Here is a 27,440-nt window from a genome sequence, read left to right as displayed (position 1 = left end):
CACTGGATTTTGACCATCCACTGGAAAATCTCATTTTCTGCCTTCTGCTATTAGCAATTTAATTTATTTTCTACCTGAGCGGTTAAGTTAATCGCAATTGCTGGGCTAAATGTGAGGGAACTCCAATAAGATTCTTTGAATTGTCAGTCTATTTGCATTTTTCTTTTGCATCATCAAAGAAGGGATATTGATGCCTAACTGTTACATTTAGGCCTACTACCCGCGCATCACCTTTTATCTCATAGCCTATTTGCCACCCTCCCCCTCTCTTAGAAGATGGTAGACCTCTATACCCCGAAATTGCACCCGCATTCCATTTCTAACAATTTAATATGATTTATATATATTTTGTCCAAGATTATGTGTCAGAATTCAACAAATCAATCTATTTTTCAAAATTTTTCTTGGGTAGAAACCCTCTCAGAGACCCTACTTACTGCGTCTGGTAAATATGGAATTGAAATTACGAAAGCACAGATTGAAGTAAACTGGAGAGAATAATTTGTGAAAATATATTTAGGAACACAAGAAAATTTCATTAATTCATTATAAATATTTTAATACAAATAGATGAATAATTCAATTCTAAATCTTTGTACAATAATTATATCTAAAATGATTAATGATATTTAAAAAAATGAGTAAATCATGAATGATTAATTTTAAACTTACAAAATGATATTTAAAATTATTTTTAAGCAAGAGCACTAAAGGAAAAAAAACAACTAAAAACAAAGTAAATATTGTATAGACAGAGCATCAAACTGCACTTGATCACAGGCACTTTATACACTTTAATCAATAAATTAGAATGTCATGAAGGTCAAATCCATGTTTAAAATTGATAAATTCGGTGCTGCCATGAGAACAAAGGAGTCTTTCAATGGTGTACTTTGTAATTTGACTTAAAGGGAATATAAAGAGGTTTTCTCAATTTTCTATGTGTATTGGGGACAGTGACAACATCAATTTTCCCCGTACCAATATTCAGTCAGATGTCTGTGGTTTTCCGCTAAATTGAAGTGTTTGATTGATGCTTTCAGTCCCAAATACACATACATTTTTTAGAAAAAATCTCTTTACAATCCCTTTAAGCATGATGCATGATGTATCCATAATGAAACTTGTAATACAAATGTTTAATATTAAATATAAAAGCAACTGATGTTTAATGTTTCAACAGTTTGGTTAATAAATCTGAACAGCGACAGATGTTGAATTAGAATGAAGAGATCAAAATATTTTGAGACCATCTCTGCCACATTTATTAGAATTAATCATTAAATTCCTTCTATTGAGTCTGATACATTCTGAATTAATACTTTACTTTATCTTTAATTTAATTATTTTCATAGATTCTTTAATATTAATAATTATGGCATCAGAAACTAAGGACATAGAATGCCTTTAATCGCTTCAATTATTAAATTTCCTAAAAAATAATCCCAATAATTTATGCTATTGACACATTATCTTTAATAGCTCTATTTCTACTGGGTGCAGGATGTACAACTTGAGATGAGTCTGGATTATGTAGTCCCAGATAATAGGCCATATTGTCACGATCAGGAATGTCTGAATTGTCAATAACATGTGGACCACCTCTTGATGGTGACAGAAATGATGGTTCGTTCGGATCAGCTTGAAGTTGTAAATAGTCAGTTACTGAAAAGACATAAAAAAAACAATATCATAACGATTTCACCATTCTCCATTTTCCATCAAGGATTCCAATACATATGGAAGCATTTGCATTAATAACTGGATATAGGTAACTTGGACAAAGAAATTCCAATATTCTGTTTGATAGTGTATCAAGTGTTATATGTGAGGAAAAGAAAGTTATTGATGACATAAATAAATATGTTATAGATTATACTCACTCTTATCTGTGTCCTCTGGTATGTCAGCATATCCACTCCTTGTTGTAGTTCTAATAACAGTTTTACGTGTGATCTGCGGATTAGCATCAGGGGGTGGATCACTTGGGTCTCGAGTAGTGTCAGTCCATAATACTTGATTAGTTTCAATCCCAGTTTTAGGATCTACTCCTGACTTCATCATGGCTGTCCGATGACCCTGACCATTATCTTGTGGAAGCTGTGGTATGATGTTTTTAGATGGAGGTGTGTGTGATCTTTGACGACCAGATCCTCTTTGAGAGGGATCTCCATATGGTGTTGATGAATACCCAGGTGCTCCTGGATTACGTGAGTTGGGATGAGGTTGACCTTCTTGAGTCATCATAAAAGCTTTTTTTTGTACCTTTCCATCCCTTGTAGGTGTTTCTTGTACAATAAATGCAGCTTGTCCAGCTTGTTGAGGAGGCATACCAGGTGCTGGCATCGCTTGGTAGGCATAGGCATAGGTCTGAGTTCCAGGCGCCACAGTTCCTGGGGCAGGCATCATACCATATGGCATACCATAATTAGTCATGGGATACATTCCAGGATACATTCCATAAGGATTATTATATGCAGTATTTAATGGTTGCATCCCGTCAGGTAATGGTTCCTCTGAAACTGGTCGATCAAACAATGGTTCAAAAGCTTCTGGTGGTAAAACATCCTCATCTCTATCTTTACTCTTTGACTTTCTTTTCTTTTTCTTATTTTTAGGCGATTTCTGTGATTTGGAATGATTTGGATTCACCATTAAATCTGGATCGATGTTTTTACTTTTCTGTGATTTGGAATGATTTGGATTCACCATTAAATCTGGATTGTTGTTTTTACTCTTGTTGGTGATTTCTCTCACTTCTGAATCATCAGAATCATCAGAATTATCAGAATCATCATTAGAGTCTTCGTTTTGTCTGTTTTTGGAATGTGTTTTATGATGGGAGTCTGGTTCAGGTATTGACATCACACTGGCTGAATCAATATCTGAGGCTGAATCCTCTGCATTGTCATTTCTTGATTTCAATCTAGCTTCACTGGCTTCTTGAGCTAAACTTTTAGCTCGTATTTTATTGTCTTTCTGAGAGGAAGTACTTCTATTGCTATCTCTAGCTTCAGTTCCTCTTTGTAATTCATCTCTTGATGGTGATTCACCATGTCTTGATCTTCTTGGTGATCTACTGGGTGAGTCACCATGTCTTGAATCTCTTGATGGAGATTCAGCATTACTTCTTAATGATGACCTCTTTTCATCATTATCTTGACTTCGTTTAGAACTTCTTGAATGATGACCCCTTTGAAAATTTTCATGTGGTGCTTCAACTTGATTATCATCACTTTCAAATACATCATCAATTAGAGTTTCTTTTCGAAACTGAGTAGAAGAGCCACCATTTACAGATCTTTGTCTATTGGCAATAAGTGCCTGTTTCAAATTAATCTGTTCTCTTGGGCATCCACCATTTAGCATGACGCCATTTGGATCACGATTATCAAATGTTCTTGCCCTAGAATCCTGGTAAGTCCGTCTATTTATATACTGATGTCCACCTGGAGGTCTGTAAGATGGGTGTTGCTTTTCACCTGCTAAAGTAGACCAAACTGCTGGATCTCTGTGATCAATGCCAGATTTCACAGAATTTGTTTCAGACTTATCAAGACCACTATTATATTCTCCATTTTCTATTTTCTGTTTGGTTGAATCATATTTTTCAGGAGGTGTGCCAATATAGTTATAGATACGTCCAGATCGCCAGCACCATATTAATATAGCAAACAGTACAATAACTAACAATAGACCAGCAACTATTCCTATAATAACTCCAGGTGATAATATAGTTCCACCCAAAAACAACCCAGGAACATCTGGATCCTCTGAAAGAAGACAAAAAGAAGGAATTAAATCCAAAACCACTTATCTGGATTTAAAATACAATATTAGCTTTTACCTGTGTAAAACACTTTGACAAATTGACCTCTCCCCCTCCCCCTAATCAACGTATATTTACGATACATAACCTCTAAATTTGTCTAGACGTAAACAAAAAAGCTGAAGCTCAGGAAGATCACCACATGTACAATGAGTCTGAGAGAAATTATGCCAAGATGCCATTACAATATATCTTAATGATTGGTGGATTCTTAGCTTCATTTTTAATCAGAAATAGTAATCTTTGTGATTGTGATCTTACCCCAAGTTGTAACTGTTAATTTAAAGACATAAACTGTTTGGTATAAGATAACTGGTCTAGTAAATCTAATTGTAATCCATTCAGAATCTGAATATAGTTTATCTTTATTTTCTGAGTTACATCCTAAACGTCTCTACAAACAACAAGTACTAAGGGTAAATAAAAATATAAATCATCATGACTGTGTCTTGAATTCATCCAAGACTAAAATTGGCAACAATACTGAATTCACCAAAATAGCAAAATGCCTGATTGTTTCTCCATAGCATCAATCACTTTTAGAACAGAAACAAATGGAGTTTTAACATCTTACTTTTCTGCACTAAATTGGGCTAATAAACTAAATTATATTAGCCTACTCTATTTGAATTTCCAACAATAGGCCTTGATTTATTTTCTCATCACAAGGACATTTCCATTTCATCTCCTACAACCTGCATGACAAGGGGAATCCGGGTTGAAAAATATTATCCTATGCTGGTGTTGAACCCTTGACCTTCAGGTTAGTTTAAAGACTGAATAAAAATCAATCAATTCAACAATTAGTTTTTTGCAGAAATTTAGAAGTATTTACTTACCAGATAATTACCAAAAGCACCTTTTCCATTAAAAATATCCACAAACACTGCACAATCTTCTATTTGAACTTCATTAATAGCTACTTCCAGTTGACTTTTACCATCTGTATAGCCTGATTTTAACATGATAGTACATTCTTGAGGAGGATTAGCTGGGGCTGCATTAGCTTTACCATTTAATATAACATTAAAATCATATATAGTTACTTCTTGTCTACATGTTGATAACCTATCCATATCATCTGAAAGCAAAATCATCATATATATATATATTTGTAGGTATACTATACCTCATAGAATGAACACAAAATTTTAATTCTCATACTTTGCCAATAAGAGAATATTATATATAAATATATATATGAAAGAAGATATATATATTTCACACTAATGAAATCAGATATAGACCCTAGGACTGGAATAGAGACACACCAAGCTCTTTGGACTGATAATACAAGAGATCCTACAGATCCCACCTCTGAACATAATAAGAGGTAGTATTACTTTAATGTACAAATATTAACTCCAAACAATACTGTAGAAATATTGACTTTCATAGTTTAGCTGATGAGAACCCAAGACTAATGTACACATCTTATACACTTACAAACTCTATCTACAGCTAATATTGTTGTTGGTATAAGTACCAATGCAAGTAATTGCAGTACATGGTAGCCCCTTCTACCCATCTTAATTCTCTTTTATGTTATTTCCATATCTACAAAAACAAAATATTTCACTGTTAAAATAGTGCTCCATTCATCAATAGAGTGATATAAAAATATTGCTGGTACAGGTTCTGCTTTAAAATTTCTTATATCAATAACTAATTAAACCAAAATTCAAAGTAAACAGGACATTAAAGGCTAGATTTATCAATATGATGTGTGGTTGGGTCGAACATTATCAAGGAACCACTGTGTAAAAATAAGTTGCTAAACCTAATCAATCCACTTAAAAGAGTCCATGTTATTTTAGTTGATCTCCATTCTGATATGCATTTAAGATAAGGGTGATCGAAAGTACAAAGTTATTATCAGCAGTAACATTTTACTATTCAATGGTAGGCACTGGCACAGGCCTACAGTAATTTTAAAAAATTGTGATGTGATGCATTTAAGGTAACTCCTATGATATCACCACTTATCAATTTAATGTAAGTCAGTTATCTATCATAATTCAAATTTGACAAGTAGTAATATACCTAATCTTACTAATTACAGGTGTTTTGAATACAAAAAATGCTTTATTGATCTTATACTAATCTGGAATCGTTCAAATAAAGCTTCCAGTTACCTGAATTTATGTCAAATTTTAAATATGATCACTTTACCGTTCAAAACTGTTTGTTTTCATCCGTTTTGTTTGACCTAAATAATTTGTCACCTGGCAAGTCTAAACCAATTGATAAATTATTTTCATTTTCAAAATTAGTACTTTGTTTAAATTTTTTAAAGTGGAAATTGTATATTGTTATCATTTTTCGGGTATGTGCATTGAAAATTGAGGTCGAATGCTGTAATTGAGACAAATAGATTATCTCTTAGTTTAGACTCTTCAGGTAAGAACAGGTACACCTAGGTCAAAACATGCAATATGGCTGACAATAATAACAATGACCTAAATATAGTCACGACCGTTAAACCGTGAGAAGCGTTCATCTTATTTTCTACCATTAAAACAACAAAGAGTAAATACAGGTATGAAAAGTGAGAAGTCGTACGTAGTTGAGGGCTGATTAAAGGTGGCCCATCACATTTTTTTAATGTGGGGTTGATTGGATTTAAGCATTGAGCACATAATTATGAATTATGCCATATTTGGAAATAACTTTAAAAGAAATAGTCTTAATCTTAAATAATCTATGTTTGGTAGAATATATTTTTGATGAAAAAATATAATTTTGTTGTTCATTTAGGGATTCAAATATAAGCAGTACGATATGGATTGCAATATTCTTTAGTATACTATTTCAAGACAATTCAAAGATGCTTTATTAAGAAAAGATTTCCCAATCTGTAGGATATAATGCACATGAAATTAAGTTTTACATCCAATTGTTCAAGTAAAAAAAGACTTAGGGTTTTAAAATGAAAGCCATTGTCATTTTGATGTCACTAATGAAATTACTATTGTTTTTTTGTTATTTTATATCCTTTATGTCTACCTTTCAGAGATAAAACCCAAAAAGAATTTTGATAAATATGGTTGATTAAAGTTGGTTAGTTTTAAAACTAAACATGAAGAGTCTTATTATTTTGATGTGGACAGTTTCCCAACTGTCGTCTGCCCAGAGAGTGTGTAAGTGTGCTTGAGAAAAAATTTGGCAGTTGACTGGTAACCGCACACCCTTCACAGAAAGATATCTGCCTAGTTATTCCTTCAGATAACTATCTGTACTCAAGAATATTTGTGATGGTGATGCTATAATCTGGTCAAGACACCAATTAAAAATCTAAAATGAGAAATTTGAATGGTGCAGATAAAAGCTATACTATCATACAATGGCTTGAAACCTCTTCAGAATCCTTTCTGTCATACCTTATTTCTTCTTTCCTGCATGAAACCTGGAATCCACACACCGGCAATGAATTACAGATATCCATATGTTTATCATTTGAACTTAATTCACACCTATCACTTTATATTTCAGATGATATGGAGTTTATTTGTGGTCAGGATTTAACAATATTTGATTTTGATATTGTGTTGAATGGTAAAGCAAGCTATTCTCCTAAGACCATGCCATCAGAATGTATTGTGGTATTGGAAGCTGGTTACACTGATTCAGATTATCGTTTAGAAGTCATCATAGAAGCTATTCAAATCCAAGATTGTTCTACATATTTGGACATCTTTAATGAACGTCAGGCATCTGGAAATTATTTGGTGAGTGTTAGCTCTTACAGTGTCTTACACATAATGGTACTTTTCATAATATTCCATATGCCTGGATGAAGATACAGTTTGTGTTCTGGTGTTATGTAGTAACTATTTGAATATACATGGTCAAAGCCTTTCTAGAGACCTTACATTTGTTGCACATTTTGTAATAGTGTCTTATTAAAATTGCGATGGGGCTAAACCAATAATTGATCAAAAAACAAATTTTATATTTTTAGCGAAGATTAGGGTGTACAAGTATGAGTACCGATACTATTTATAGTGATAAACAATGGGTCACATTACGATTATCTCGACCAAGAAACCTTCCACAAACAGCTTATATATTTACCCTCAAGATAAAGGCATACAGTAAGTATACATTAAAACAACTTGGCTAAAATTGTTTCGTCCCAAAATAAATCTATCAAAAATATTTTCATTGTTTTTCAATTCTTGTGTGAGCAAAAGGCACAATGAAGCAAAGGAGACATAGAATGGACAATATGTTCAAAAATAGTTCTTCAAAAAAATTTGACCGTATATATTAATCCCATTTAAAAAAAAATCTTCAAAGTAGGAGTAAGAAGAATTAAAAAATAATTATGTTCTTTTATAAAGGGTAAAATGTATCAACAACCACAGTTTTTATGTTACAATTTGATGCATTTTGAATTTCAGAAGAATCAGATAGAGCAGCTACAGCTGGTTCAGATCTTCCTGTTGGTGCTATAGTTGGTATCATTCTGGGTCTATTAACATTGATAGTAGTTGCTGTTATCTTGGTGTGGTGTTGGCGTTCAGGAAGAATAATGGAGTATGTTGGAAGTGGACAAGACACGGAAGACTTGGAAGAGAAATCTGTAGCCAGTCTTGGCGTTGACAATAATAGTATTTGGAACTCAGAACCAATTGATAAAAATGATCCCAATGCTTTCCGTCGTTCAGATGGACCACAATATCTGGGTAGGAGGAGTATTCGTGACATGAAACCACGTTATGAAGATGGAAGCGAATTTGGGGACTATATCTCTACTACCAGTGCTCAAAATGCAAGACTAGCTGCTATTCCAACTGAAAATAACCATGAACATTCTGGTCCTCAAATCAAGAATACAAATGAGGTGCAAATGAATGTAAGGAAAGGAGAATCTTCAGCAGCTTGGAAAAGAGACGATTCAGATTTAAGAAATGCCTTGAATGCTGAAATTCGTAGAGGCCCAAGAGTTCCAGAAACAGACACATCTACAAAGAATCGTATCAGTTCAGACATTGAAGAAAAGGGACAAGCTAGAGATGGGTGGCAAAAAGAACAGACAAGTTTGAAAAATTTACTTAATGCAGAAATAAGGAGAAGGTCTAGTAATGGAGGACAAAGTGCAACACCTAAAAATAGCCAAGAGACCCTCATTGATGAAGTATTTGAAAGTGATGATAATAAAATTGAAGTTCCTCTCCATGCAAAGAGGAATGGTCAAAATGTGGAAAGTTCACCGAGAGGTCATCACTCTAGAAGCACTAAGAGAGATAAAGATAATCATGAAGAGGGGCATATGAAAAGACATGATGACAGTCCTTCAAGAAAACCAAGAAATCATGGTGAATCTCCATCAAGAGGTTCACGACATGGTGAATCACCCAGTAGATCACCAAGAAGATCAAGACATGGTGAATCACCATCAAGAGATGAATTACAAAGAGGAACTGAAGCTAGAGATAGCAATAGAAGTACTTCCTCTCAGAAAGACAATCAAAAACGAGCTAAAAGTTTAGCTCAAGAAGCCAGTGAAGCTAGATTGAAATCAAGAAATAGAGGAAATCAAGTTGATCCACCATCAGATTTTGATTCTAGTAGTTTTATGTCAGTACCTGAACCAGTTACTGTAACAGCCTCAGTTCATCCTGATACCAAGACCAAATCTAAACATCATAAAGACTCTCGGTCTCAGGATATGGACTCCAATGATCTGGAAGTGCGAGAAATCACACAGAAAAGTAAAAACATCGATCCAGATTTAATGGTGAATCCAAATCATTCCAAATCACAGAAATCGCCTAAAAATAAGAAAAAGAAAAGAAAGTCAAAGAGTAAAGATAGAGATGAGGATGTTTTACCACCAGAAGCTTTTGAACCATTGTTTGATCGACCAGTTTCAGAGGAACCATTACCTGACGGGATGCAACCATTAAATACTGCATATAATAATCCTTATGGAATGTATCCTGGAATGTATCCCATGTCTAATTATGGTATGCCATATGGCATGATGCCAGGACAAGGTGCAGTTCCACCAGGCACTCAGACCTATGCCTATGCATACCAAGGTATACCAACAGGACCTGGGATGCCTCCATCACAGGCAGCCTACATTGTGCAGCAATCACCATCTAAAAATGGTCCAGTACAGAAGACATTCATGATGGCTTCAACTGAATCAAGACCTCAAAGCCAGGATGGATACAATAGAGGTACTGATTACCCAGGTCACCCAGCCCGTTCATCAACACCTCATTCAGTTGCATCTTATGGAGATACACCACATGGTCATCAAAGATCATATCCCAAAAACTCATCTGTAGTTCCAAAAGGAAGATCACAACCGGAAGGCCATAGAACAACAGTAATGAAATCAGGTGTAGACCCTAGGACTGGAATAGAGACACATCAAGCGCTTTGGACTGATAATACAAGAGATTCTACAGATCCCACCTCTGAACATAATCCCAAACTTGATCGTAGAACAGTAACAAGAACTACAACAAGAAGTGGATATGGGGACCTCCCTGAAGATACAGATAATAGTAAGTTTCATTTAAATATTATTCTGATTTCTTAAAAATAAACTCAGTATCCATTTGATGTTGACTATAAGCAGTTAACAAAAAATTTGCTATCAAAAAATGAAATGGGGGAGTATGATTTAAAGTGGCAGAAATTTCGTAAATTATACCTGAAAATTATTCTAAAATATCCTATTTACATCTACTTGATCAGGCTGAATTTGTTTAATAAAGTGTAGGTTAATACTTTCAGATAAGTTATAGGACACCTTTCTCTTGATTCTGGTGTCACCAATTTGAGCAAAACAAAAAAATCGACCTACCAGAATGCCCCTTTTGATTTGATGAGCTGTTCCAACTGAGACTTAAAACTTTTTCTTTTCTATTTTTAGTCACAAATCATCTTTATATACAACTAGATCCAGATGATCCAGCCTTCCTAGCACCATCTAATACAGGCACTCATGCTTTATCATCAACAGAAACACCAGAAGGAGATAATGTGAATTATTATTTAGCATTGAACAATAAACATGGCTCACCACAACATATCATACATCCTGCTCCTTCTAGACATAAAGCTATTAGAGACAGTGTATCTATAGCCTAGGATCAACATCTTATAATAAAGTCTTATAAACTCTAGCAACAAGAGATTCTTTATCAATTTTCCCCTGATCAATATCGATAAAATGGAATAATTACACCAATGTCCAAAGTGTTATTTGAAAAGCCACTTTGGATGTGATGTTAAATTAATGGTAGATGATGACTTTTTCTCCTAGAGATATTTATTAAAAGATTTCTTTGCATCAGTTTTTTCAAGTTTTTAAATCATCTTTTCTTATTGTGCATTATAGTGCTATATATGATTGTTACTGGTCCTCTTGCCATCAGATTTGATTGGATTCACATAAATAGTGAAATTGCATTAGTTGTTATATAACCGAATATGTGGTTAAGCAGAATGATTCTGTGTTCTTGCTAGATAAAAGTATAAAATAGGATAAACTCTGATGTAAATTTTTCTGAAGGTGTGATTTGATCTCAATATTTATCAAAACTTTGATAATACTAAAATACTATCTTTGTATATAGAATAAAACATATTTATCGATTTTATCAAGGTTATAAGGAATCCTGACCACCAAACTTTTAATCTAACAAGCATTCTTTGAGGATAACATTGCAACAAAATTTATTCTATTCTCCTTGAGTACGGTTTTTACTTATTAGTCAACTGATTCCATTTCATAGAAGCTATAAAACTTTGTTTAAGACCTCATTGCAATATCGGCAAGTTGAATCAAAGGTTACTGTTCAACACAACACAAGTGTGTTTTCTCTGTTATAAATATCCACATTTATGATAATGATCAAATAAAAAAAAGTCAAATGGATAGTCATGCAAAAATTTGCTTTTTCAGTTGAATTGGTTCAATATCAGCTATTAATACTAATGGCACATTACAGTATGATATTCCAGCTGCAGATTTTAAGATGAGCTTTATCCCTTTAAATAGGCACAACCTAGAACATTACATCACTTCATAGATGTCTTTATATAATCACAACTTAATTTATTGATACAATATCTTCATTTTTCATGACAAGTAGCCTTATATGTTTTTCAATGTATTTTATTTACTAAGTGTACAGTTTTGGAATATAATGAAGCAAAGATATATGCTCATCTGGGTAGGATTTGAAATAAAATCTTTTATACATTTGATGTATGATATCATATATCTAGTTAGTTTATAATAGTAAGAAATATATTAAGTCATGTTTTTGATCTTTAACCATAATAGATGTATTTTGGACTATTCAACAAAACAAATTCTATCAAAAAAACAAACATTTTCGGTACCATTAATTTCTATTGTTCACCTTATATTGGATACTTAATAACATTTTAGAATATTTTGCATTTATTAAGTAGATCTATCAAAAGGCATGTTAACTTAAAAAAAAACATAGTTACATTTATGTTGAAAATGGTGACACAAATATATAAGCCATGATTCTATTTTTTTTTTTAAAGAGAAAGAGGATAGGGGTTAATTTAATATTTAATCTTGGCTTGATCTTGACCACTTTTATCATTTTTTTTTTAATTATAAAATTTGTAAATTATCATTTATATTATTTTTTACTGAAAATAAATCATTGTACAATTGTTGTTGTTATATCATTGTGGCCTTTAATTTTGAAATAAAATGAATGGAGTTTTATGTCCTACTTTTCTGCATCATGTGGGCTTGTGAAGACGGGCAACGCCATGCAGGGTGCAATGAGGGAAATTTTGCCAGGACAGCAGTATTAGCCTGCTCTTTTTTCGATTTCCAACTGTCGATGGATCTTTAACAAGCACACGTAGCACACAGGGCCTCGGTTTATTGTCCCATCCAAACAACTAGACGCTTTTTCCGTGTCAGCCCCTCTTAACTGTATCACTGACAGGGGGTAATCAGGTTGAAAAATCCGAAGGTATTATCTCAACCTATGCCGGGATTGAACCCTGGACCTTTAATTTGTAGAAGAGGGACAAGTATTCAAGGAACAGAATTTAATGTATCTAAAGTCAATAAATGAGCACACATGCAACCACCTTTCAATATACATACATATAAAAAAATAAACTTCAATGGTTATTTTGGTTTATGAGTCACCCAAACAAAATGATCACAACGAGCTTCAGGATTAGAACTATGACCTTCACCTCTAGCACACACATAAAATTGTTTGTTTTTGTTTGGCCCATCTTTCTTCACAGTTCTCAAGACACATGGTTCTTTATGACCTTTACATAATGGTGCCTTTCCTGGACCTGACAGTAAATTCTTCCAAGCAGAAGCTGAATTTTGATGAGATTCACTTTGAATCTTTGGAATTGATTCTTTTTTAAAGAATGGAGAAACTTTTTCTGTGGGGAGAGTTATCTTTTCTTTTTTTGGAGAAGTGTCTGTGAATTGCAAAGTTAATTGTTTAGTTTCTAATTTTTGAGTAGTGGCCTTTGGTTTGTTGAAAAAATTACTTAAATTTGTTTGTTTACCAATTTCAACTTTCACACGTTTTGATGCATTCATACCAGAGTTGTCAGGCGCTCTTTTTTTCAAATTTGTTACACTGACTGATGTAGTAGAGATTTCGGAAGAATTTTCAGGAGAAACATCCTTAATTATGACACTGTTTGATTTCTTGATAAAAAAATTTGATAATTTCAACTGACTTCCTTTAAATTCTGGCATATACTTCGTACACAAAGACGGACATTTTTTGGGAGTAACACTTTCACAACTAAATGTAACCTTGACAGGACAATGATCCGATCCTTCAATTTCTTGCATAACAACAGCTTCCTGCACATATTTAGAATGAAACTCTTCACTAGTGAGGATATAATCTAATCGCCGGCCATAGTTATTTTCACGAGCATTGGTTGTTGTACACCAGTTTGTAAATGCATCACTGACGTCTGGGTGTAACTGTCTATAGGAATCTACGAACTTTCCACCAATAAGATGAGGAGTCATTGTTTCACCTAAAATATGCCTTTCTTCATCATCGCATTTCAGATTAGGATCTTTGTCTTTTTCAATTAAAAACTGGTTCATCCATAATCTACTGGGTCTGATGGTAAATTCCTATAAAACAGGGTTTTTTATTAGTTTGACATTAGAAATAGGTTTCAAGTTTCGCTGTACATTAAATATATGTTTCTTGTTTAGCTGTACAATAGGTTTCTTGATTTACTGTACAATAAGTTTCTTGATTAGCTGTACATTTAAAATAGATTTCTTATTAGCTGTACATTAAAAATAGATTTCTTGATTAGCTGTACATTAAAAATAGATTTCTTGATTAGCTGTACATTAAAAATAGAATCCTTGATTAGCTGTACATTAAAAATAGAATCCTTGATTAGCTGTACATTAACAATAGATTCCTTGATTAGCTGTACAAAAAGAAGGTTTCTAGGTAAGCTATACAGCAAAGATATCTTTCAGAGAACAATCTAACAAGACTATGAACTTACAATCTGTGACAAGGGAAATAATCCAGATCTATTGACTCATGAGATCAATGTACCCTTAAATATGTATTAGAAAAAACATTTAGGAGCTCTTTTGTGTGTATCAAAATTTTAGGCCATGTCATACATACATTAGAAATTTTCTGATACAATGAAGAAGAAGCAAACACTAGTAATCACTATTATTTATAAAATACTCAGACTTACCTCACTTTCTGTATCACAATTATCTAATGCTCTGTGAGTTGTATTTATATCTCCTAAAACTATCACATGACTGGAACAAATAATATAATTATTATACCCAGATGTAGGAGATCAAAGAAAGATCAAAGAAAGATTAAAGAAAGACTTCTTCTAACATAATTTTTAAAATTTTTACTGAATCCAAACATAATATGCTCAAATTTATTTGCGATATTCCATAAAAAAATACATGGTTATCATATCACTAATGAAACAAACCTATGTCCTATATATGTTTTATATATGTTTCATATACACTTTTTTGAAGCCTTTTTATTTTGGCGGCTAACAGTGGAATAAATTTTATTATGGTACATACTGTTTAGGATTGTTGATTATAGTCTCAGCTCTATTCTGTAACAAGGAGAGAAATCTGAGTTTGTATTGTTTTCTATCTTCTCTATCAGCTGCTCTTGGTACATAAACATTGATAATAGATACAAATTCTGATTCTCCATCTTTATTCCTAAAATATTCAAAAAAATTCAATGAATAGTCATAAAGTAATAATACACTCACTATTTTCACTGTAAAACAATGCATTAAAAACTATGCCTTACAAAACGAAATAGAAAAACCATCAAAATATAACAAATCTCAGAATGACTTCAGAATGAGTCAGATCGTGGATTTTGATTTATCTGTATTTGCCAATCATGTCTGATTGAAGCTCCAAAAAGAATAACAAAAAAATTGATCTTTAGGACATTTTATGTCACAATATGCTAGATTTTTAAAATTTTTTCAGGCAATCTCAATGTAAATTGGAACAAGATCTTAATTTACATGTTCAAATGTCTGGTAGGGAATTTTTAACATAAACAGCCCTGAGTTAAATAATGCTAAGATCAATTCTACTAACTTAAACTCATGTTGAGTAATAACAGCTCGTCCTTCAGCATCTAAATTTTCTAATTCTTTACTGTCCTCATCAAAATCTTCTGTGTAACCATAGCAACCAACATTATCATCTGTTTGTTGAGTTAAACATCCACTCAATCCTTCCTCAGCTTTCACTGGTGTAAACTTTTCTTTGCAGAATGTTGCCACACCTTTTGATAAAGAATAGTCTTCTTTAAACAGATTGTAAAGAGGTTTTCTAAACTTTTACGTTTCTTGGGGACATTGATCAATCTACACAATTCAAATTCTTGAAAACATGTTTTATACTGCAACTGTTGCAGAGGCTCTTATGAAATTGTTATGAATTGTCCAAAACATCTGCCTTTATTCAAACCTCTGGTAGCTATTTTGACATTTGTTTGCTGTAGTAGAGTCAGACAAACATGGACTGTTTAATGGGGATTTTTCGCAGTCCAAAGCATGCAATAAGAAGATAACCTTTAACCTAAGAGTTGGACGCACTACTTTAAAGGGATACTACGTCTTAGGATGGACATAAAATTTTAATTTTGCTCGAATTTGGCCAATAACAGTATATATCCATCAGTGGACTCACCTGCTGTCCAATACATCAAAATCCCTCTATAATCCGATATATCCACAAAATCAAGTAATTAATTATAAAACGCCTAATACATCCATTAAGCGATTTCAAATCGTGAGTCTATTTAATCTGGTGTTATCACAAGGGGAAGTAACTCTCAAGTGGAGTTTCTCGCGTCCTTGACCTCTACTCTTGAATTGACCTTGACATTGTCAGACATATTTTGAAGACGGAATAATAATGCCTCGTAGGAGATTAAGCGACTCTGCGAAAAAGCAATTCATACAATTTAGAATGAAAACTCCACCACTGACACAATTTTCAACGAATATTAATAATTGACAAAGTTTGTTTGTATACACCAGAAGATGATTGTTTCCTGTTTTAGCGTTGATTACCCAGACTCTTTTTTTCTCAAACTGAAGGGATTCATCGCTTGCTCACTTTTTATTTAAATTCTGATTATAGTTTTATTGTCGCTTTTTCAAACTCGATAAAGTGTGGGATGCATACTTATTTAACCAATGGTCACTATTAAACACAAATAAAAGCCAAAGGACAAGTATATTCTAAGACGTAGTATCCCTTTGAATGTAAGACATCTTCTATAAACATAAAAATAAACATGACTGCTAAACTAACCTGAATAGCCACTTCTTTTCCTTGAAAAACTAAAATAAGAGTTATAACCTTCTACAATAGCTGATGGTTCATCTAACATATCACCTTAAAATAATATTAATATAACATTAACAATACATTTTCACTGTCAAATAGCGCTCAATACAGCTTGTGGGCGATGTAGAATTCTATTAAGATACTTTTTTTCAACAGAAATGATTTTGATGGCTTGTCCAATCACCTAAAAAATTATGAAATATTCTCAGTTATTTGATAGAGGGCAATCTGATTTGACTAGCTGTCTCAAGTTATGATCGATTTCATTGACTTGTCATAAACTGTCACACCTATGGTATTCTAATATGGACTAATAATGCTGGACTGTGTATAAGCTTAATAAATTAAAAATAAAAATAAAAATCACAGCAGAGGCATCTGTTCCTATCAATAGTCGACTCACTATATTATACCAATATAGAGAGAGGAATCACAGTCCATGGCTGAACTAATCCATACAATATTTCACATTTTCCAACTATTCGGGGATTGATCTTATTATTATAAATAAACATAACTACACTAGACTAGGCCTATAAACCTATATATAGGTGTTGACATTGATGTGGAAGTCCAAATTTGGTCGGTTTCAACAAATGGTAGTCTAAATTTACAATTAGGACATAAATGTTGGCTATAGTAGAAAGTGCAAACAAACTACCGACGGTGACATCCTAATTTGTTAGTAGACGATAAAGGTTACGGGTACTTGAACTTAATATTGTCTACGTTTGTAACTAAAACACTAACTGAGTGACTAAGAGCAGAAATTGGAACTGGAATTGTGGAAATAAGATTACTGACGTGTAACTTTCGTTTCTTGTAAGCATATGATATCTGCGTCTAATGATTCAAATAAATTCTTCAATGATGTTTTGCTGGCTCTTATTCCATTTATGTTCCATGTCAGGATTTTCATTTTCAAAAATAGTTCTGAACGACTTGCTTAAAACCGAAAGTAGCTCTTAGAGTCTTAGATCTAACGATTGACTACAAACACAATCGTTCCGTACTGTGGTGAGAGTAGCTCTATGGGTTGGAGTAGATCTAACACTTAGTAACGTGTGGACTATCAATATTTATTTTAAACAACCTGACTCTCAGTTCGGGTAAGGGCTACACGTGGTTAAGGCATTCTAACTCTTGCAGAATAATGCTTTAAAGTTCAATACTTATATAACTTTAAACAACATAATTTTCTTGTCGATAGGATTACAAATAGAAGCATAACGTTATATGCGTTTTGATTAGAAGTTATTATTAGCCTAGATAATTTAAGCCAATCAAATTTAGCTTTTTATCGCGATTCGATTTCGCGCCATTTCCGTTTAAACTGTTATTCCCGGAAGTAAACTTCAACTTCGAATATTTTGCAAAGTTTTTAAGTAAGTCCATTTCTTTGGCCTTTTGGATTGAATCGCAGATTCGAATTGAATTGAATTGATATTTTCTACAGAAATCAATATTACTTTTTTCAGCCTCTTAAATTTTCTGATATTGTCTATGTCACATAGCCTAATATTATTTCCTAGAATTGAAAACAGAAAGAGTGAAAGTGAAGGTAGCCAAATAACAGTGGTGTAACCTATTTTCGTGCATATAAGGTTACTTGGCTGTAATATTATTCACCTCACCTGTTAATGTTTTCACTAACCACATGTTATTATCAAATTATTGTTTGACACTTTATTGAAATATGTTTTAGAAGAATTATTGCTCTTGTTCTGAATTTTATTGTGGTCTTCATCATCATATAAGCTATTCAATTATCATCACATTAAAACAAAAAAAAATTTTTCCTGGGTCAATTTTGACTGAAATCGAAGAGTAATTTCTGGGGCCATTTTGACTATTTTTTTGGGACTATGTTGACTTTTGGGGCCATTTTGACCTGGACCATTTTGGTTTAGGGCCGTTATGACTATAACCCGTGGTCTTCCTGTCTATCAACTCATTCATCAAGGAACTCTTCTTGCATAATCCAGGCTCAAAACCCCCACACTCATTTTCTCTGTTTCTTATTTTGATTATTATAGCCATGGCAGGATGATTGTTTCCTCAACAATATTTTTCCATCAAAAGTTGGTGCAAGTAAACTTGCAAGATGATCTGCAAGTCGCATCGCGAAAGTAATTTGTCTCGTGTAGAGGGACACTTTGATTAAGCCTATTGTATTTAAGTACGGTAATTGAAGTGTCTGTTGTTTTGTATTCTCAGCTTGCTACTACAGTTGTACCAGTACAATAGCCTAGTTTTAAAGAAATATAAAAGATGCCTCCAATACCAGATTTAGAATTGATGTCAAATAGAGAATTAGTAGAACTGTTAAAAGAATATGGTATAAGTAGTGGGCCAATAGTTGGTAAGTACTGTACAACTATAATCTTTCAAAGGCATATTAGAAGTACAGGTTATAGATAAATAAGACAATTTATGGATAGATACTTATAGAATATTTATTACTTCAACGTTTCAATGTGGTTCTCACACCGTCATCAGGAATATAATAATGGGTACAAACAATATGTACAACTATAGTCATACCTGTTCTTCGGTCTGTTAGTAAGCACTACTGCTTCTTGAACCCCTTAGAAAATTGCTAATTTGTAAATTACTATGTTTCATTTGTTTCATTGTTTTTCTATGCACATCGAGTAATCTTTAAGATTAAAAGGTTTGGTCTGATAAAATTTGTGAGTAAAGGTTGAGTTGATTAAGCTGGGTTCGAATTAAGGCTAAAGCTGATAAGGAAACCACTTTAAAATGTGAGTGTTTCGAACTTTAAACTACTGCTCAAAAAATATCTGTACATTGACGATGCTTCATCTTATATTTTCTTAGGCTCAACAAGAAAGATTTATGAAAAGAAGCTGTTACAGAAATTAACTGGTGAAGAAATAAAGTCTCAATATGCTCCAGCCCCCCATGATGATAGTGAAGAGGACGGTAAGTCTTTTATTTATTTATTGAATCATATTTTATTATTGAACTAAAATTATATTAACTATAACAGTATATAACTAAAATGAAAAATGGCTGGTTATTTATGACCAATATTTTATAATCTACAGCAATAAATAGTTAAAAAACAATACCAGATTTATCAAGAAGAAAATCTTCATAAAAGTTTGTAGTCTGTAATGGTACATACAACATCGCATAGTTTCAATTCCATTTATTTCATTTCAGTTCCACCCAGTCCAGCATATAAAGATCTATCTGATAGGTAAATATTTAAGATTAAGATAGTGGTTTTAGAAGTTCTTTCCAATGTATCATGCAAAAACTCATCTGTACTTGTTCTTTTTATCTTTTCACAAGACTAATAAGATTAAGAGTTAATAATAAAATTAGTAATTATTAAAGTATTAAGTATTTATAAACCGCAGAAATCTTTAGAGTGCTCAAAGCTAAATTGTTGTTGAAAAAAGTCACTAAAAAAACTGTTATGATTTCCAACAGCTGTAAGTGGGCGTATGTTACCTGTATCTGTCTTTTATTCCAATTATTATTTATAATTGATTATTTAGATGCTTTTTACTTCTTAAATTGTTTATAATCATTCATTGTGTTCTGTATCTTTTAGTAGATCTCAACCAAGAAAAAGAGGATTTAGAAGTGGAACTCCAGAAAATGTGGAACCTTTAAATGAATCTTATAGAAGATCACCAAGATTGTAAGTAATTGGTTTTATTATACCTGAAGACGTATAGAGCTTTTGAGTATGTTGTGATAAACTCATCATAAATAACTGACAGTAAATATATATATATGAATAAATTCAAACTACAAATCCATTATGAAGATCTTGAAAGTGAGAAAATTCATTTTAGTCACTGAAAACTTGATTATCATTTTTGACAGTTGCCAGTGGGCATATATTTTGCATTGCCTGGCAAGATATATAAAATTATTTGCATATCATACATACCCATTGAAATATCTTAGTGGTAAATGATTTGATGTGAAATTGAGGTGTTAAGTTTGTTGGACTAATTGAGGGATAATAACAGACATGAATACCTTTAATTTTTCAGAAATAAAAAACCAATGAAATTTACCAGTACCCCAATCCAGAAACCAGGCAATACAGACCAGGACTCTTCCAAAAATTCATCATCTTCTGGAGGAATTCCTTTATGGATTAAAATAGTACTCATCCTTATAGCTATTGTAATCGGCTACCTTGTGTTGCAGAATATGGAAATATCAGTTGATAATAATATACCACGGGGAATTGAGGCTGAAGTTTGAAGAATTTCCTTTTAATTTAAAAAGGGTGAAGGCTAAGAACTCAATAAGCTTCATCTCAGGTTGTGGTAGACTTTGTATGTAGAATCTGTCCATATATTTGTCACTATTTACAGCTACACAAAGCATCACAATTTAATTAAAATACAGTTCTGAACAATTTTGGGTTTGGTTGGTTGATATTTTATTTTTCTTTTGAATCTAAATTTTGCATAATTTGCTTTTGTGCTTTTTTTCCATGATTTAAATATACAGGGTTGCCATACGTTTGACAAATTTTACCTTAGTCTCATAAAAAAAATTTCTGAGCTAATCAGTAATAGTGTTCACAGCTCAATTTGAGCCTTCGAATCCATGTGTGGACAGAATTATCTGTGTTTCAAAGTTAAAAATATGACTCGTCTTTTCTGGAGACTCATATTGTGTATTTTGAAGAAATTATGCAATTTTTGTACATTTCTAGAACTTTTGAAGACTATTTAGGTCTGTTCAAGACGCAAATCAACCCCACAAAATGGCAAACCTGTCCCTTTTTTTGGGGCTTATTGTAATATTTAGTGCTCTACATCTTTCAGTACAATTTAATGAATGTGAAATGTAGAATGTATTTTAATTAATGAGTTATTATAATTATGACCCATTATATTTCTAAAAGGTTTGTTAACATTGTGCTCTGCATCTTCTTGTTCTTTATCACATAGTGTATGCTTCTAGCTTTTCAAGATAATATGTCATCAGCAAGAAATTTCTTAGTGTACTGCAGATTCACAAATATATATTAAATCATGTCTTGTGAATGTATCTTTTGGCACTGTTATATAGAATGTTGAAGAGTGCAATGTTCATTTAAGAACTGTCAGGTTCTATAACAGGGGTTAACGGTTAACCTTTTTCTTTCTATTACCCCTCTCCTTGATCTATTGCATTACCACCCTTTCCCTATAAATCCTTACAATTTTTGTGTGATTTCTCTTTTGTTTTCCCTTAATGTCGCAGAATACTACCTGACTGAATAGAGCGTCTTATTATCTCCTTGTTTAAAACCCCTGTTCTATTATGTACTTCAAAGACATCATCTAATTGTTAATGTATAACAAACACTATGATATTCAGCGTTATATCAACTTTACCATTTATGTTCCTTAAATACATTAATACTGTTCCAAATATGATTATGCAGATTTGTAAATGTTGCTGTCAAATAGATCTTTTCATATATTTGATATTTCAATTTGTTATGCTTTCACTACACTTGTAGACAAGTCCTATTGAATCTTCTATATCCAAACCTCTAGTGCTATTGAAGCACAATAGTGCTATTGTTTTCTAACGAATTCAAATTCTTCTCATGGTTAAACTTAAAATTTTGTGATTGTAAACATGGTAAATGAAATGAATGGAGTTTATGTCCTATTGTAAACATGGTAAAGAGGTTCTCTAAAATTTGTATGCATCGTGGACACTGATATCATCGATTTGCACCATACAATTTTTCAATAAGATGCCTGGGCAACATAAAAGTGACGTCATCATACACTTTGTTTTAGTGGAGTCTAATTAAAAATTGGAATGGTCCAAATTGATGCTATTAGTGTCCACTTAAAAAATTTAGAAAATCTCTTTACAATTCCTTTAAACTTATTCTGCATTTAAGTTAGGTGTTGACTCCTAACATCATCAAGATGTATTTATGAACTATATACTTGATATCAGAAGACTTTTAAATCTATGTTTAATTTTGCTAAAAAAAATCCAAAAATGTCTATGTCATACATGTATAAGTTATATTTGGTTATATTGTCCAGTATAAGCTTTTTCATTGTAAATAATAGTTTGTTAATTGTAAAATACATGAAGAATTTAATTTCAGTTATATATTATGCTATTTGAATTTTGTTGTGTTAAACCTTCAATGAGAGGAACGTGGTACATAAAAGTAGGACGTAAAACTCCATTCAGTCCATTTCTGAATGAGAGGAATTCTCGCAGATGTCTGGATCTCTATATGTGATGTCTTAATTGTGACTACTAGTGAGGATCTCGTTTCGGGTCTCATGCAAACAATTAAAAAGATTTGATTTGGGCAGAACTGAAACTATCACTGCTGTCACTCTAAGAATGGGTGCTAACAGGTAACAGAGGAGAGTTTGGAAGGATTCAAGAAATTAAGGTTGGACTCCTTGCATCTGATGCCGTTCCGGACAGTAATCTCGTTGTCGGCTTTCAACGTCCGCCTTTAGAGAATGATTTGGAGACATCCTACCCGCTCCTGCCCAGCAAGAGAGGTATAAAAGATAATTCACCCAGAAGAGTCCATAGGGTTATTTTCTTTATGCTTACCCAAATTTCTATTCAACATCTAAACAGATTACAGGGAGAGAACATCCAATATGTCCCCATAAACTAATATTTTTGGTTCTGTATCTTAGTCGGTTAGAGCTTTGTTTTTCGTCGAACATATGGTGGTTTTGGGTTCTTAACACATTTTCTCATATTCCGGTCGACCAAGCTGTAAATAGTTACAGATAATTTGAAAAGATCAATGCCAAGGTAGCAAGGATCATCCGGATTCCCTCTTCTCTTGATTCTGTATCGTATTTTACGTGTGTCCGATGATAATGGACTGATCTCTTGGTCAGCCCCATCCCCACCCTCATGGTCCTGCAAATTAAACTATGTGCATGTGTTTTATCTCGTCTGGCAATCAAACGTTTGACTAGAGAACAAACTGGGCAGATTCCGAAAGGTGTGACTGTGAAATACTCAGAAGTACAATCGCACAATTCCTCCAACTTTAGCAATTTCTTTTCCTATTTAGATGTCTTTTTTATGGCAGTGTCTCAGGAAAGGACGACTCATCTTCTAAACTTTCAAACGTGGATAATTCTGGAATTTGTGAAGGCTAAAATGTCGACGGTGAGTTGTAAAATGAAATGAATGGAGTTTTACGTCCTATTTTTCTGCACCATTTGGACTTATGAAGACGGGCAACGCCATGCAGGGTACAATGAGGGTAATTTTGCCAGGACAGCGGCATTAGCCTGCTCTTTTTCGATTTCCAACTGTCGAGGGATCTTAAACGTGCACAGCCTGTGGCACACGGGGCCTCGGTTTATAGTCTCATCCGAACGACTAAACACTATGACTGATTGGCTTTGCTACAAAATTATGATTGGTAAAAAAATAACCAGCGATAAAATGTGAAAATTGAATTTATTATCAATTGGAAGTTATTTCATATTTTGTAGTTGACGACTGGACAGTCATGAATCAACGTTAATTCAGACTGGTCATACATAGTCTATTGACAGACGTTCCATGTTTCCCTCGGAAATTTAATCAGTTTTGTACTTTAACAAGGGAAATAATAGAAAATGCGATAATTATTTTGTAGATTAACTTCGAGAAAGGCTTTCCCAACCAAAATGTCACGATTAAAAAATAGACAGACGCAAATCTGGTCCCACATTAATTGTGGAATGTGACCAACTGAAAATACTTGTAAGAATAGAAAAAAATAATTATGACAAAGAGGCATTGATAGCACGATATGTGATAAGTGAACATAATATTTCAATACAAAATTACAATACATGAATATTTACAATATACAATTTTAAAATTCATGCAACGATCAATAAGAAAAGACAATCCTTGTCGAAGATCACACATGACCGGCTTTATTCCAAATCGACAGATTCGCAAAGTCGGGGCTATGTACTATTCAATCTGAAACATTTTCGGCTATGTTGATATCGATCAACGTAAAGGAAATCGATATCTTGATTGACATACGTAGGCCACAAGTTTGCCCTCTTGGAAAAGGCGTATGTAGGCCTACTTTCCTTTCCTTTTGCATTCTTAAGTTTAAAGTTTAACTTGCTCGTTGAATTGAAATTTGGCATCTTTTTGTCCAGTTTAGAATATTAAGAATATATTTCACACCCGGTTTACATCCATAAGAATATAAGCTCAGCTTAACGTGTGGTATTTGGTGAGGTTTTAAACTATTTAGATAGTGACTACACACTCTGCGCACTTCCAGTACATCAAATTCAACTGCAGCACAATATAAACCTAAAAAATAAAAAAAGAATTACCTGACTTGTTACTGGATTATATACCACACCTATAATTTTCCTCTGTTTTTGAAATATATCTCAGTATGATTGTATAAAACTTGATAAAGGTTAATGCATATCGCTGAAAATCTACTCCGTAAACATTGGAACATGTATAATTTTTTACTTACCTACTATATTTCGAGTTGTTAATCGCAATTTACCAGAATGTAGAAAGTCTATCAATTTTTGTATAACATTGGGATGATAATCAGGTAACATAACTCTTGCTTTACTAGCGTTTGGTGGTCTTTTACTACCAGTTTTTTCTCTTTTGTTATCAAGTAACATCTGATAAAGCACTCTGAAAAAGAGGGGATTAAATAGAAGTGGGCTTTAGTACCTATAGCAAGATATGAGTATTCTGTGGTCAGACGGCCAATGGAATGTCATTCAAATAATCTTCATCATATTTCAACTTTATCATCCACAATGCAGTACCAACAAGATGTAGTTGTAATTTTAAAGCAGGGAAGTATAATATGAAACGCTTCCGAATGATTTAATCAACATCTTATGGAGCCATTATCAATATGATATAATATTTGATAGCTATACAGATCATGCTTGATTCTGGCATTAGTTTTTATCCCTTAAAAGTTCATGACACGTTTCAAATTTGCAGACAAGCTCGCTCGAAATATGCCAACCCAGGCAAAATAATTATAACTAATGCGCTTTTCCTCACCTTGACTGGGAGATGATTATTGATTTGACGGCAAACACTGGCATTTTATTTTTACCCACAAGAAAAATAACATCACATAATTCAGGTAACAAGGTAACGACTGCTGGTTGTTTTTCTTTAAATACCATTACTTGACGTTTCTCAGGAAAATTGGTTTTAAAATGAGAAATTAGTAGTAAGTCTGTTTCACTATTAGTAACTACACTATCAACAATGTCATCTGAAACATAAAGGTACAACGTATTATCATCAAGAAAATCCACATAGGCTGAGCATAGTCATCAATGTGGTTTTCTATAGGTACTCATCAAGATTGTTTTCTACAGGCTATAAGTATGGTCCTCATGGTGGTTTTCGAAAGGTTTAGTATGGTCATCAAAGTGGTTTTCAATAGGCTATAAGTATGGTCATCATAGTGGTTTTCTAAAGGTTAAGAATGGTCATCATAGTGGTTTTCTAAAGGTTAAGAATGGTCATCAATGTGGTTTACAATAGGCTATAAGTATTGTCATCGAGGTGGTTGGCTATAGGTTATAATAAGTATGGTCATCAAGGTGGTTTTCTATAGGCTACGAATGGTCATCATGGTGGTTTTCTAAAGGTTAAGTATGGTCATCAATGTGGTTTACAATAGGCTATAAGTATTGTCATCGAGGTGGTTGGCTATAGGCTATAAGGTACGGCCATCAGGGTAATTTTCTGGTGGTCATCTAGGTGGTTTTCTATAGGCACTGCCATAAAGGTGTTTTATATAGCTTTGATAGAAATGTCCAAGACAAGAAAACATTTTAAATGACTTAACGATTTCGTTATTACCCAACAAATGTGTCGAGTGATAATGACTATAGCTGATGTATCAGTTTAACTTTTATCAAATGAAACTAATGAAATAAACGCTATCTTTTATAATAAAAAGGAAAGAAAATGAGTGTAATTTACCGTTATTTAAGTAATCAGCCTGGAGTAAAGGAATTTTACTTTCTTCTGAATTCATGATGATTTTCAATTTATTTTCTGTGATGACACCCGTCTAGACACTGTCTCTTGCCAATCTGAAGTTACCTCTACAAACACGTTTTTCAAACGCCCTAGGGATTATAATTGAATATTGATCCGACTCTTCAAACAACAGATTAATGTGAACGCTTTAGATATGACTACAAGATGGTTTGATTCAGATAGAAGGCTGATGTTTTATCCTATGAACACACCAATCCCAATCCAAGCTAATCTACAAATTGTAATAAGAATTACGTGACTTCACTTTGATCACCTATGTTGTTAGAGCGTTTCATACTTTTTTAAGCATATACCGTCTGTAAGGAAAGGAGTTGTCGATGTAGCCGGCTTTGGTTATAGCGAGTATTATTTTTAACTTTCTAACGCGGAATTCGGTTGATACAGCCATTTAATATTTATTGAATGTTTGGACAAATTCATGCAAATTGTAGAATTAGAGGAGTTGATGCCTTTAATCTTCCAATAAAAACGGGTATGAACTAGTGTTGTGACAAAACCTACATGGCTTCTAATTGATGGTAAAGGTGGGAATAGATGAGGTACGATGTCCGTCCGTCCGTCAACATTTGCTTGTAAACGCTCTAAAAACTAGATTTTTGATGGAATCAAATGAAATTCGGT

General features: G+C 33.1%; 5 protein-coding genes across 5 annotated transcripts; 2 read left to right on the top strand and 3 right to left on the bottom strand.

The window, feature by feature from the left end:
- Positions 1 to 499: 499 nt before the first annotated feature.
- LOTGIDRAFT_238343 (hypothetical protein) lies at positions 500 to 6,044 on the bottom strand. Its single transcript, XM_009049940.1, has 6 exons — positions 6,002 to 6,044; positions 5,276 to 5,386; positions 4,669 to 4,910; positions 4,091 to 4,223; positions 1,884 to 3,773; positions 500 to 1,665 (listed from the first exon to the last, which is right to left on the bottom strand). The coding sequence occupies exons 2-6, from the start codon at positions 5,355 to 5,357 to the stop codon at positions 1,454 to 1,456; spliced, it is 2,559 nt and encodes an 852-aa protein (XP_009048188.1). The 5' UTR covers positions 5,358 to 5,386; positions 6,002 to 6,044; the 3' UTR covers positions 500 to 1,453.
- An 864-nt stretch (positions 6,045 to 6,908) lies between these two features.
- LOTGIDRAFT_238342 (hypothetical protein) lies at positions 6,909 to 11,012 on the top strand (the record flags this gene model as incomplete). Its single annotated transcript, XM_009049939.1, has 5 exons — positions 6,909 to 6,969; positions 7,322 to 7,557; positions 7,791 to 7,923; positions 8,233 to 10,353; positions 10,725 to 11,012. The coding sequence occupies 5 exons, from the start codon at positions 6,909 to 6,911 to the stop codon at positions 10,940 to 10,942; spliced, it is 2,769 nt and encodes a 922-aa protein (XP_009048187.1). The 3' UTR covers positions 10,943 to 11,012.
- Positions 11,013 to 12,886: 1,874 nt separating this feature from the next.
- Positions 12,887 to 17,658, bottom strand: LOTGIDRAFT_200437 (hypothetical protein; the record flags this gene model as incomplete). Its single annotated transcript, XM_009049938.1, has 6 exons — positions 12,887 to 13,979; positions 14,576 to 14,645; positions 14,934 to 15,080; positions 15,477 to 15,666; positions 16,704 to 16,787; positions 17,544 to 17,658. The coding sequence occupies 6 exons, from the start codon at positions 17,656 to 17,658 to the stop codon at positions 12,984 to 12,986; spliced, it is 1,602 nt and encodes a 533-aa protein (XP_009048186.1). The 3' UTR covers positions 12,887 to 12,983.
- A 1,352-nt stretch (positions 17,659 to 19,010) lies between these two features.
- LOTGIDRAFT_238341 (hypothetical protein) lies at positions 19,011 to 22,852 on the top strand (the record flags this gene model as incomplete). Its single annotated transcript, XM_009049937.1, has 5 exons — positions 19,011 to 19,101; positions 19,581 to 19,685; positions 19,929 to 19,965; positions 20,326 to 20,415; positions 20,777 to 22,852. The coding sequence occupies 5 exons, from the start codon at positions 19,011 to 19,013 to the stop codon at positions 20,991 to 20,993; spliced, it is 540 nt and encodes a 179-aa protein (XP_009048185.1). The 3' UTR covers positions 20,994 to 22,852.
- Positions 22,853 to 24,864: 2,012 nt separating this feature from the next.
- Positions 24,865 to 26,793, bottom strand: LOTGIDRAFT_172763 (hypothetical protein; the record flags this gene model as incomplete). The annotated part of the gene is made up of 4 exons (XM_009049936.1): positions 24,865 to 25,067; positions 25,243 to 25,415; positions 25,800 to 26,019; positions 26,739 to 26,793. 4 exons carry the CDS (start codon positions 26,791 to 26,793, stop codon positions 24,865 to 24,867), a joined length of 651 nt encoding a protein of 216 aa, XP_009048184.1.
- Between the last annotated feature and the right edge of the window lie 647 nt (positions 26,794 to 27,440).

This window comes from Lottia gigantea, assembly GCF_000327385.1.
Source record: "Lottia gigantea unplaced genomic scaffold LOTGIsca_141, whole genome shotgun sequence".
Taxonomy (NCBI): domain Eukaryota; kingdom Metazoa; phylum Mollusca; class Gastropoda; family Lottiidae; genus Lottia; species Lottia gigantea.
The sequence above is the reverse complement of the archived record's forward strand: the minus strand, read 5'-3'. Positions and strand labels throughout refer to the sequence as shown.

Coding starts and splice junctions, on each gene's coding strand:
- LOTGIDRAFT_238343 (XM_009049940.1), bottom strand. CDS start 5,357: ATGGGTAGAAGGGGCTACCATGTACTGCAATTACTTGCATTGGTACTT. Junction 3,774..4,090: donor ATTAACAGTTACAACTTGGG/GTAAGATCACAA, acceptor GTCTTCTTTCAG/AGGATCCAGATGTTCCTGGG. Junction 1,666..1,883: donor ACCAGAGGACACAGATAAGA/GTGAGTATAATC, acceptor ATGTCTTTTCAG/TAACTGACTATTTACAACTT.